This window comes from Cricetulus griseus, chromosome 3 (genome assembly GCF_003668045.3).
Source record: "Cricetulus griseus strain 17A/GY chromosome 3, alternate assembly CriGri-PICRH-1.0, whole genome shotgun sequence".
Classification (NCBI taxonomy): domain Eukaryota; kingdom Metazoa; phylum Chordata; class Mammalia; order Rodentia; family Cricetidae; genus Cricetulus; species Cricetulus griseus.
In genome coordinates this window covers 158,742,633-158,753,537 of record NC_048596.1, presented here as the reverse complement: position 1 = coordinate 158,753,537, position 10,905 = coordinate 158,742,633, and the positions used below count along the sequence as shown (strand labels likewise).

Genomic DNA, 10,905 nt, shown 5'->3' with positions numbered 1-10,905 from the left:
ACATGGGCTGGAGTGAATCAAAGGGAAAACAAAGGAATAGATGTAAACTACATGTCATCTTTAAAAAGAAATCACCAGGGAATGAAGCCATCTTCTCTAAACAAGAACAAGAAGATGGGAGAAGCTGAGAGAAGCCCTGAAGATTTCCTTCCAGTCTGCGGCAGCACCTTCGGCAGCGTGTCTGCACAGACGCGGAGGGATCCAGCTTTCGACTTCCACACCAACGCCACGGTTGTTGCAGAGATGGGAACCCGCATCCTGACTCTGGAAACTTTGGATATTGCTTTCGTTACGACTCTTGAACAGAGTGCCCTGGGGTTGCCATGATAAGCTGAAGGCTGTGTATCCAGTTCAAGTCCTGGAACATGCTTCCTGGGTCCTGGGTTTTCTTTTGTCTGTTTCTACCATTTCAAGATTTCACCTCTTCGTAGTCTTGGTCAGTGGAAAGTTCTACGTCAGACAGTCCCACATCCAGTGCCATAATCAATGAGATGTCGGAGCCGCTGCTCACAGCTGGCTCTTGATCACCTGTGGGGACAAGGTGAAGCTTATGGTCAACATCAAGCGAAATCTTTGGATGCTTCCTTTAAGTATCATTGCTCCTAGTATTGTTTCTTTTTTTTTTAAAGATCTATTTTTATGCTTTTAAATGACATGTGTGATGTGGATTTTCATGTGGGTATGTGCCTGTGGTGCAGGTGCCTTTGGACATCAGAGGCATTAGATTCCCTGGAGTTATACTTGATGTGAGCTGCCTGATGTGCATGCTGGGAACTGAACTCATGTCCTGTGAAGTACAGTATGCGTTTTAAAACACGGAGCCAGAGTCTCTCCATCCCTTCCACTAGCGTTTCTTTAAAAGCTGTGAGAAAGTCTTAGGAAAAATTGTTCTGTAAAAAACTCTAGTTCAAACCTCACCTCTGAATACAGCCACAAATAAATTTTAAATGGGTGAGAAAGTGAAATGTAATGCCTGTAATCTCAGCACTGAGGAGGTAGAGGTGGAAAGACTGAGTTTGAGGCTAGCCTAAGCTGCTTGGTGAGACCCTGTCTGAAAAGAGGAAAACCAAATTATTAGCAACCCAACATTCCCGTGATACTAATACTGACTGCAGGCTCCCCAGGATTCACAATCACCTAGGAGACACATCTCTGTGGGTGGTGGGGATGCAACCCAGATCCCCATGCTTGCCAGCTCCTCAGTTTCAAGACTGTGTTCTTAACCCAGCAAAAGCTTTACAGCCATGAAGAAAGATAACCCAGCAGAGAATCAGGCACAGGGGAGTGTAACACAGATGCCCAATGAGAAGAAATGAAAACGAAGTGTTCCTTTTTGCAGTGTAAGCTTCACTCTTAAAAAAAAAAAAAAGACAATGTGGCAGTGAAGAGTGTATTGAGATGTTTCTATTGAAGGATTGCAAACAGAATTGTAAAGTTTTCTTTTTAAACCAAGGCTTAGTGTTTGTACATCTTCAATATGGCACATTATGGCAATCTAATAAGTATACGTAGTATATACTAATCAAAGTAATAAGTGTTTCCATGTCTTCAAACATGAATCCTTTTTATATCTGGAGATTTTTATTCCTTTACTCATTTTGTAATATATCACATATTGTTCTAACTAATCGTTACCCCAGTCTATTTTACGAAATCCAGAACTAATTTCTCCAGTGTGACTGTGGAACCCTTATTAAAATTCTTTCCATCTCCCCTCCCACTACCCTTCCCAGTCCCCAGAGAGCTTTATTCCATTTCATTCTTCCATTAGAGTTGTAAAATTTTCACCTAATAATTTTATTTTCAGAATGCTCTAAGGAGCAATAATTAGAAGTGCAAAAATATTTACTTCAGCGTTATTTGTAGTATCAAAACTTGCCAAGCAACAAGGTCCATAACAGAAAGTATCTAAAAAATAGTGTCACTCCTAACAGATACTGTTCTCAGCAGAGTTTCCCAAGAGTTTGTAGATGCATGAATAGACATTTAGTGCTATTTCCAGCAAAACAATATATTGGTAAATGAAAACAGAAGCACTCAAAGCATGTATGTTGCAAGGCTGCTGGGAGAAAATTATTATAATGGGAAACAAAGAGCTGAAAACATTAACAGGAGGAGGTATTCATGCTTTGGGCACCCCCTCTCTATCTCTTTATTTTATTTTATTTTATTGGGTTTTTTTGAGACAGGGTTTCTCTGTGTAGCTTTGGAGCCTATCCTGGTACTCGCTCTGGAGACCAGGCTGGCCTTGAACTCACAGAGATCTGCCTGCCTCTGCCTCCTGAGTGCTGGGATTAAAGGCGTGCACCACTGACGCCCGGCTCCCTCTGTCTCTTTATTTTGAGACAAGGTAGCCTAGACTGACCAAGCTTTAGGATTTATATTGATTTTCCTTTCAAGATGTAGTTTTTCCTTTTTTTTTTCTGGATCTATTTCCAAATACTCAGGAATGAGTACACATTCCACATTCATTCAAGATGTATTAATTGACTCCCTACTATAAGCTAATAATTATGCTAGCTTCTATACATGTGAGAACAAGACAACTCAGCGCTTCAAGGAGCTTACTGTCCAGTAGGCCAACAGACATAGAATGTTGGCTCTGGTGGAAGACTGGCCAGGAATGGCAGGAGCAGGAGAAAGGCTGTGTAACCATATGTTGGGCCAAAGAAGGTGTGTGCCATAGGGTACAATGTCCAAACTGAGTCCTAAGGATGATCTGTGCTTTAGCCAGATGAGAAAATGGAATAAGCTTTTAAGTAACAGTCACAGTGTGCACAGATGGCTGGAAGTGATGAGGACTGCTGGGGGCAGGCAGACATCAGCAGATATTTAAATATGACTGGAATGCACAGCCAGGCTAGGGAGTAGGCTGAGGATCTGAGATCTGCCTGAAGGAGGCTGTAATCCACGGGTTCATACTTTCTACCCCCTGCTGAAGAATCATGCAATTAAAGACCAATAAAGAAGTCTGCACAATAAAGATTGAGGGCGGTTGTTATACTTTTTCTTTGGCTGTTGCTGACGTTATTTTCCATGTTGAGGACAGTTAAGGAAGATAAATGTGTTTAACAAAGTGTAGAGAATTTCTAAGACACTTTATTTTTACTTTTGTCGATTCTTGTGGATTTCACATCATGCATCCGGATCCTACTTACTTCCCTGGCCCCTTGCATCCACCCTCTGCCCTTGCAACCTGTCCCCCCTCAACCAAATATAAAAGAAAAACCAAAACCAAATAAAACAAAGAGACAAAACAAACCCAAAACACCAAAAGAAAAAAATAAAGGAGAAGGATCTTGTGGAAGCTGTAGTGTGGCCGGTTGAGGCACACAGTTCACCCTTTGGTCTGTTCACCTTTTTTTTTAAAAAAACTTCCTTTTTATTTATTTATTCTTTGTGCCTTTCACACCTTGCATCTCAACCCTATTCCATTTCCTGTGCCTTCTTATCTATCCTCTGCCCTTGCAACCTCCTCCCCCAATAAAACAACATTTAAGAGGAAAAAAAAGAAGAAAGAAAAAAATGACAAATATCATCATGGGAGCTTCAGTGTGGCACAGTGAGTCAGGCAGTAAGCCCCTTAGTCCATGTATCTTTACTTGCAAAGAGTCACTGGTCTGGTTCAGGCCTGTGGTTTCTGCTACACTATTGATGCTGGGTCCTCCCTAGGATTCTTCTTGGCTAGCCTGTTGTTGCTTCGTGTCCGGGAGATCCTGCAGCTTTGGGTCTGCAGGACCGGTCTCTTCACATGCTTTAGCAGATCATAGATTGGGTGGATATCGGGGTGTGCCAACCCGTAACCCTGGGTCCATTACAGAGGGAGCCGACCCTCCCTCTTACCAGCTACGACATTCAGGAAAATGGGCCCTGCACCTCAACTGGGCCGCACAGTAGAGCTGACCTTACTGACTGGGGTGAGGGTGAGCCACCCAAGAATGTGAGCATGGGGATCTGGACCTGTCCCTCATCTGCCATATGGTGGTATGGGCAGGGGACAGATTCCCTCCCTACTGCCCCTTGTCTGTGGGAGAGCTGGCCCGGAGATCGTAGAGTGGGAAAGCTGCCCCTGCCCTCCCCAGCTGCAGCCCTCAGGAGAGTGGCCTTTGCATCTCTCCTGAGAAACATAGTACAGCTGGCCTTGAAAGTGTAGGTGTGGGAGAGCCAGCTAGCCTACCCTGAGGCCATGAAAGCAGGAGAACTGGCCCCACCCCTTGCTCATTGCTGTAGGAGGTGAAGTAGCAGAGGCAATGTTGGAGAGCTCCCTCTGGTGGTGAAGACAGGGGAGAGCTGTTGGGCCAGCTGGCCAACACTGGAGTCTGTTCATCTTTACTTGTAAGTGTTCAATGCTCTGGCCCAAGGGCCTCTGGTTTCTGCTACACCACTGATAATGGACTCTCACTTGGATATCCTGTTGTTGCCCTGTGTCATGGAAATCTTGCTGTTTTGGATCTGTGGGTTCATCCCCTTCATATGCTCTAACAATTCAAAGATTTGGTGGATATTGGGGTAGGCCAACTCATAGCCCTGGTTCTAGACCTGGGCTATGGTAGCCGGGCTGGTCAGCTGACTAGTTTTCCCTCCAGCACGGCCTCTGCTAGCTCATCAAATGCAGCTCACAGCAAGAAGTGAGCCAGTTCCCCTGCTCTTGGGCCCTCAGATCCAGGTTCCCCCACTAAACAGGGCCAGCTCTACTGTTTTGCCCAGGAAAGGTGCAGGACTCTCTCTTCCAATTGCTTTATGGGGCATGGGAAGGGCAGCAGGATCGGCTCTAGTGCTATCACATCCTCAAGACTGGCTAATTTGCATCCCCTGCAACAGGGTTAGCTTTAGTGTGCTGCCCTGGTGGGGTGCAGGGCCCACTCTCCTGTGTGCTGCACTCTCCTGACTTGACCCTAGGGCCTGCTGCAGGTAGCAAGAGATGGAGGGTGGGGGATGGGGGTGAGGGAGCATCTTTCCCTAGCCTATGCCATTGCCTGGCAGAATGGGGTGCGAAGACACTTTAAACGAGACAAAGAGAAGTAAGGGTTGTGCCCCGAGGAGTCAGTTTTAGAGAAATGGGCTGTTTCACATGGATCATCCCACTTGAAGATCGTGCTTTGACATGTTCCAAATCCGTACATGCACAGAGCTCTCAGAGATGCAACAGACCAGTGGCTAGCTCACAACTCTGAGGGCACCTCTGGGACATACAAATATTTAGTATTTGAAGACGGTGGTGTTCACTGAATTCTATATAAAACTATCCATTCAACATAAAGTGAAATTGGATATTTGCCTCACACTTCACAGCAGACCTCTTCGCCAGCTGGCCACCTACACACACTTCCACACTTACTGCTCGTGCAGGGACTTCATTTCCCGCTAGAGCTACACGACTTGTGTCCCTGACTAGGGAACTCATAGGTGCAAACTGGCTCGAACCTCCTTTCCAGGGCTGCTTCACCCTGGCTGTCCCAGCATGTAGTGAGCTCCCTTCACCTCTGCAGGCCACTCTGAGAGCTTTTGTTCCTGCAGTGGGGCAGGTCACAAACCGGCCAGATGTGACTTCCCCTGTCTCAGATCCACCAGGTCATTGGGGACTCATTCAGTCTTCCCACTGGCTCGTATTTTGTTTGATTTACCCTACACGTGTCAGATCCTGTGTTGAATTAAAGTCTTGGCTATAGTTTTGGTGAAGTTTTTGGAGTGACTGGAAATAGCATCATATGTTTAATCCACTCCTCTTACCCAGTGCTTTCCTTAAACACTTTACAATGACGATGGGATATAGACATTTAAAATCACATTGATTAGCTGAGTGTGTCAGTAACCCGTCCTGGAATCCCAGCAGTTGAGAAGTGGAGGCCACAGAATCAGGAGTTTGAGGTTATTGCTGCCTGTATAGTGAGCTTGAAGCCAGTGTCAGTTATGAGTCCCTACCTCAAATCTGTGTCTGTCTGTTAGGTATCTATCTAGGAGAACTGGGACTCTAGCTTACTTTAGGCAATGTTCTAGTTTAGCTGTTACCAATTACTTGTGCTACTTTGTGTAACTCACCTTCATCCTTCATGACTAATGTTTAATTGACCATTAAATTATGAGAATTTGGGCTGAAAATATAGTCTTTTCTAACTATTTTATGTACATTGATGGCAATCTAACCCTGTATTCTATACACAATGGATTATCAATGGGTAATTATTCAACAGAATTATTAGTGAGAAAGAAGCAAGTTAAAATGTTAAAAATATACTCAGCTTTTCCAGTCACTTTTATTTTTTCTTACTCTAAAAGCCTTATTGCATATGCAGTAAATGGGTGCACAGGTGGAGGAATCGGTGCTTAGCTCTTTGTACCCCATCACCCCTCTTCCTCCCTCCCTTTAGTATGACCTTGTGCATTCCCCCAAGGCTCAGATGTTACAGGTTGATGCCTCCACTTGGCACTGCTGGAAGGTGGGGAGACCTTTGGGAGGAGGGTGAATGGGGGTCTTAGATCTACAGGGGTGTGCCCTTGAAAGTCATCTTTTCAGCTCTTTCTATCTGCTTCCAGGCTGTCTCTGGGTGGACAGGCTTCCTCTATTACCCTTGCTCTCCTGCCATGCTACAGGTCCATAGCAACAGGGCCAAGTGGTCATGGACCAAAACCTCCAAATTAGGAGCCGATTTCTCTTTTTAAAGTTGGTTTATCTCAGGTACTTGTCATAATTACAACAATGTAAAACCAATAGCTTTCTCTCTCCCACTCTACCCTCTTCTTTTTAAAAATAAAACTTTTTTAAATTTTGATAAGATTTACTATTTATCCCAGGCTGTCCTTGACTCAGAATTCCCCTCCCAGGCAGCAGGGATTATAGGCAACAAAGCACACTCAGGCTCTTTCTTCTTAATGGTGAGCAACTAATTCAGCTCACAAGTCAAGCTTTTCAACCCACAATTCCATGGCAAATCAATCAAATAGTTTCCTATCATAGATAGATTTCATGCTTTTTCTATGACTCTAAAGGTACAAAGAAAGGGCCAATTCATTACAGTTGTCAGCATTCAGCCACTAAGGGACTGAGTTAGCTCACACAAGGATAGAGTTCACCACCTAGGGACAGAGCTCACCACCCAGGGATCTCTATGAGCTTACTCATAGCAATGGAGAAGAGACTGCTCACCAGAGACAGAGCTCATCACTCAGGGACAGGGGTCACTCACATAAGGACAGGGCTCACTCACACAGGGACAGGGCTCACTCACACAGGGACAGGGCTCACCCACTCAGGGACAGGGCTCACTCACACAGGGACAGGGCTCACTCACACAGGACAGGGCTCACCCATACAGGGACAGGGCTTACTCACCCAGGGACAGGGCTCACTCACACAGGGACAGGGCTCACCCATACAGGGACAGGGCTCACTCACATAGGGACAGGGATCACTCACACAGGGACAGGTTTGTCCATCCACAGAGGCAGCTTCTCACTTTACTCCAGTCCCTGCATCCAGAGAGTTTATGACTTCAAACTCACAGGAGTGTTTTCTAAACTGGACTGTGTGAGTTGGAGGTTTAAAAAAGCAGCATGGGGGTTGGCATGGGGCTCTGTAGTTGTGGGCTGAAAATTTATGGAAATTAAGTACTATCCTTAGAAACTCAAGGTCACCTTTGCCTTGAGTTGTAGAAAGTGTTGGTTCAGTTTTCATGTTGCAACCTTGCACAATTTCACCATCATTCTCTGCTAAAGTTTTCTTTAAAAGTGATCTGAAGAATTTGCAAATCATTCTTTAGTATTTCTCATGTTGTAAATTGAACCTAACATAATTTTATCCTTTAATGCAGACAGATGTTTTACACTGGGACCACAACACAGGCAGGAGCTTCATATTGAACTTCAGTGTCTTGAAGGTTCTCTTTGTTGGTATTAATAGAGGAGTATACATAGCTGCCAACAGCACAAATGTGCATGGACTTCGCCTCCTTCCTTTGCAAAAAAAAAAAAAAAAAAATCCAAACCCACAAAAAGTAAAACATAATGCAGCCTTCTATTTAATACAAACCTCCGAAGGACTATTTTCATTTTAGAGATGAAAAATATGTTGATTCCACTTGGCGCAGGGTTATCATGGCCACATGAAGCACTTTCTTTTCTTTGTTTTCACATCTTTTAAAGATATGGAGGGATTTTAAGTGGGGGGGTGTGATATGATCTATTTACTGTTGGGGGAGTTCACGTAAGGAAGGCAGAACATTGACAGAAAGAATCTGGTTAGGAAAGTATTGCAGAAAAGATGACGCATGTGGGGGTGTTTTGTGTTCATGAGATGGAGGAACGGGGAAAAACTGAAGAATGAGTTGACAGGGAAGGGTTAATGGAGGAGTGATGGTCTGGACCGTGACAGCAGAGTAGAAAGGGCAGGAGGGCTGCATTTCTCCGGCAATTACAGTACCATGTATTGACTTGGAAGTGCAGATCGAAGGAGGCATTGGAGGAATATGGAGTATGGAAGGCGCTGTGGGAGGGGCATGCGAGACCTCCAGGGGAGACCTGCAGGGGGCAGGCATGTAAACCTTGGGTGGTTTATGGAAGTGACGGCTTGTATTAAGGCCATGGCACTAAGTGAGATTGTCTAGAGGAGACTGGAGAGTGGGAAGATTCCCTCCCCCCACCCCCACAGCCCTATAATCTAGAGAGGATCACAAACCAGTGCTCTTTGAGATGTTTTCTTTGGATGTACAGTGCTTTTAAAAATTGAAAATAGTTAATAATATTTAAAAGTTAGGGTATTTTTCTTTATTTGTTTATAATTTTGCTTTTTCAAGGCAGAGTCTCACTATGTTGCTCTTGGCTGTCCTGGAACTCACTCTGTAGACCAGGCTGGCCTCAAACTCACAGAGATTTGCCTGCTTCTGCCTCCCAAGGGCTGAGTTTAAAAATGTATGCCATCATGCCAGGCTAGAAGTAAGGATATTTTAAATACAAATTTCTACCTGATTTTTTTTTCTTTTCATGGCAAAAGAATGATCTCATAACCTGTACCTACTTTTCTGGCAGAAACTGTAAAGATTGAGCACTGCCATGGTTCACAGGCCCTGGGTGACCACTCTCACCAAACAGTCTCATTTTCTGGCCTCACTACTTCCTGGCTTGTGTCCATACCTGAGTTTGAAACATCATATTTAGAGGAGGACACAACAGTACAGAAGGCTAATTCCCTATGACATTCTAAAAGAGGGAGATTAGGGAAATATTGTGAGTTCCTTTGCTCAGTTTACCTCAAATATGCTCCTTTGATTTCCCTCCCCCTTTCCAGGTGAGACTCATATACACTGACATGAGGTCCTGCATGGCTGGGTCATGGGGGTAAACTTAATAGCAGATCAGCAACACTTCAACCTCAGTCTTGACTCTTTATTGCCATGTACAATAAATGTACTTGTAACGGATCAATATATTAGACCAGTGATTCTCAAGCCTCCTAACACTGCGATCCTTTAATACAGGTCCTCATGTTGTGCTGACCCCAACCATAAAATTATTTTGTTGCTACTTCATAACTATAATTTTGCCACTGTTATGAATTGTGATGCAAACATATGATATGCACTATATCTAATCTGAGACCCTGCAAAGGGATGGCAACCCACTGGTTGAGAACGGCTGGATTAGACAGAACAGAAAATGCCATTTTAAATGGAGCTTTGTGACCCATTGTGTTGACCCCTAGCTATTGGCTTAGTAGATTTTCACATTTGATGCTGAGTACATCAGTAGCTTAACTGTGGTCAACCAAGGCATTTTTAGTGGTGGGACTTATCAATTTCATATGGTCACAATGATTAATGTCTTTGGTTTAGTCCTCTGTCATCTAAAGAGTCAGGCTGACTTTTGCTGTGAGTTTGATGTAATTCTGTACTGACAATGGCATGCTGATGGCTAAAGTTCCTTCCAACCTGAAAATGGAAGGAAGATCTGGAGGTGCACCCCCCTCCCCATTCACATTGGCAGCAGGGTTCACCTTCCTAAATCTCATGTTGAAAATTCAATGGCCTTTGGAGTGATGTTGAGAGGTTGGGGCCTTGAGTTCACCAGGTCATGAGACTCAGTCCTTACAAAATAATTAATATAATTACTGGGGATGTATGTCCCTGATAAAAGGACTCACTGGGCTCAATTTTCTCTCTGTGTCTTAGGCATGTTTACTGGCTATCCACTGCCATGTTAACAGCAAGACCGTCCTTGCCAGATGGGGTCCCTTAGCCTTAGATTTCCCTGACTCCGGAATCATGAGCTGAACAAGCATGCTGTTTATACTTATTTCTGTTGCTGACACTATGTCATAGCTATGTCACATTGCATAGCACTCTGTCATGTGGTGGACTGAGACAGTTGAGTGCATCTGACTTCTTTGCAGGGTTCCCCGGCTCAGGGGCACTGCGGACACTTCAGTGTCCTCACTTCCTCCAGCAATGGGAGGTACCTGGAAGACGCTAGTGAACTTAAATGGAATTGAAGCTTCTCTACAATTTTTTCAGAGCTTAATTATTAAAAGTGCCAAATTTCAATACTGATGGTTACTGAGAAATTACTATATGCTAGGAGCCACAATGAGTACTTTAAATAGATTCTACAATTCAGTACTCATAATTAACCTAGGACACAGGTTAGGCGAGTTCTCACTCTGTAGCCCTGGGTGGCCTGGAAATCCTAGAGAGCTGCCTGAGATCTGGAATTAAAAGGTGTGCACCACCACTCCTCATTACCATTTTTGTTATTGATGATAAAACCAAATCCTCAAAAGGTTAAAAATCCCCCATAAAATCCCCCAGTGGTTGACACCCCACTGGCTAAATCTCCTGTTAATAGTTTTCACAGGATCTCACCCTTTCCCCAGTTAGCTGTTTCTCCAACAGAGTCAGTCATTCAGTGTTACAGCAG

General features: G+C 44.3%; 1 protein-coding gene across 1 annotated transcript in view; it reads right to left on the bottom strand.

Annotated features, from left to right (window-relative positions):
- Nucleotides 1-409: 409 nt before the first annotated feature.
- The window catches only part of Rnf150 (ring finger protein 150), a 207,565-nt gene continuing 197,069 nt past the window's right edge, over nucleotides 410-10,905 (bottom strand). Inside the window, exon 8 of the mRNA XM_027406133.2 lies at nucleotides 410-528. Within this exon, the coding sequence (XP_027261934.2) occupies nucleotides 410-528 (119 nt within the window). The remainder of the gene's footprint in view (nucleotides 529-10,905) is intronic.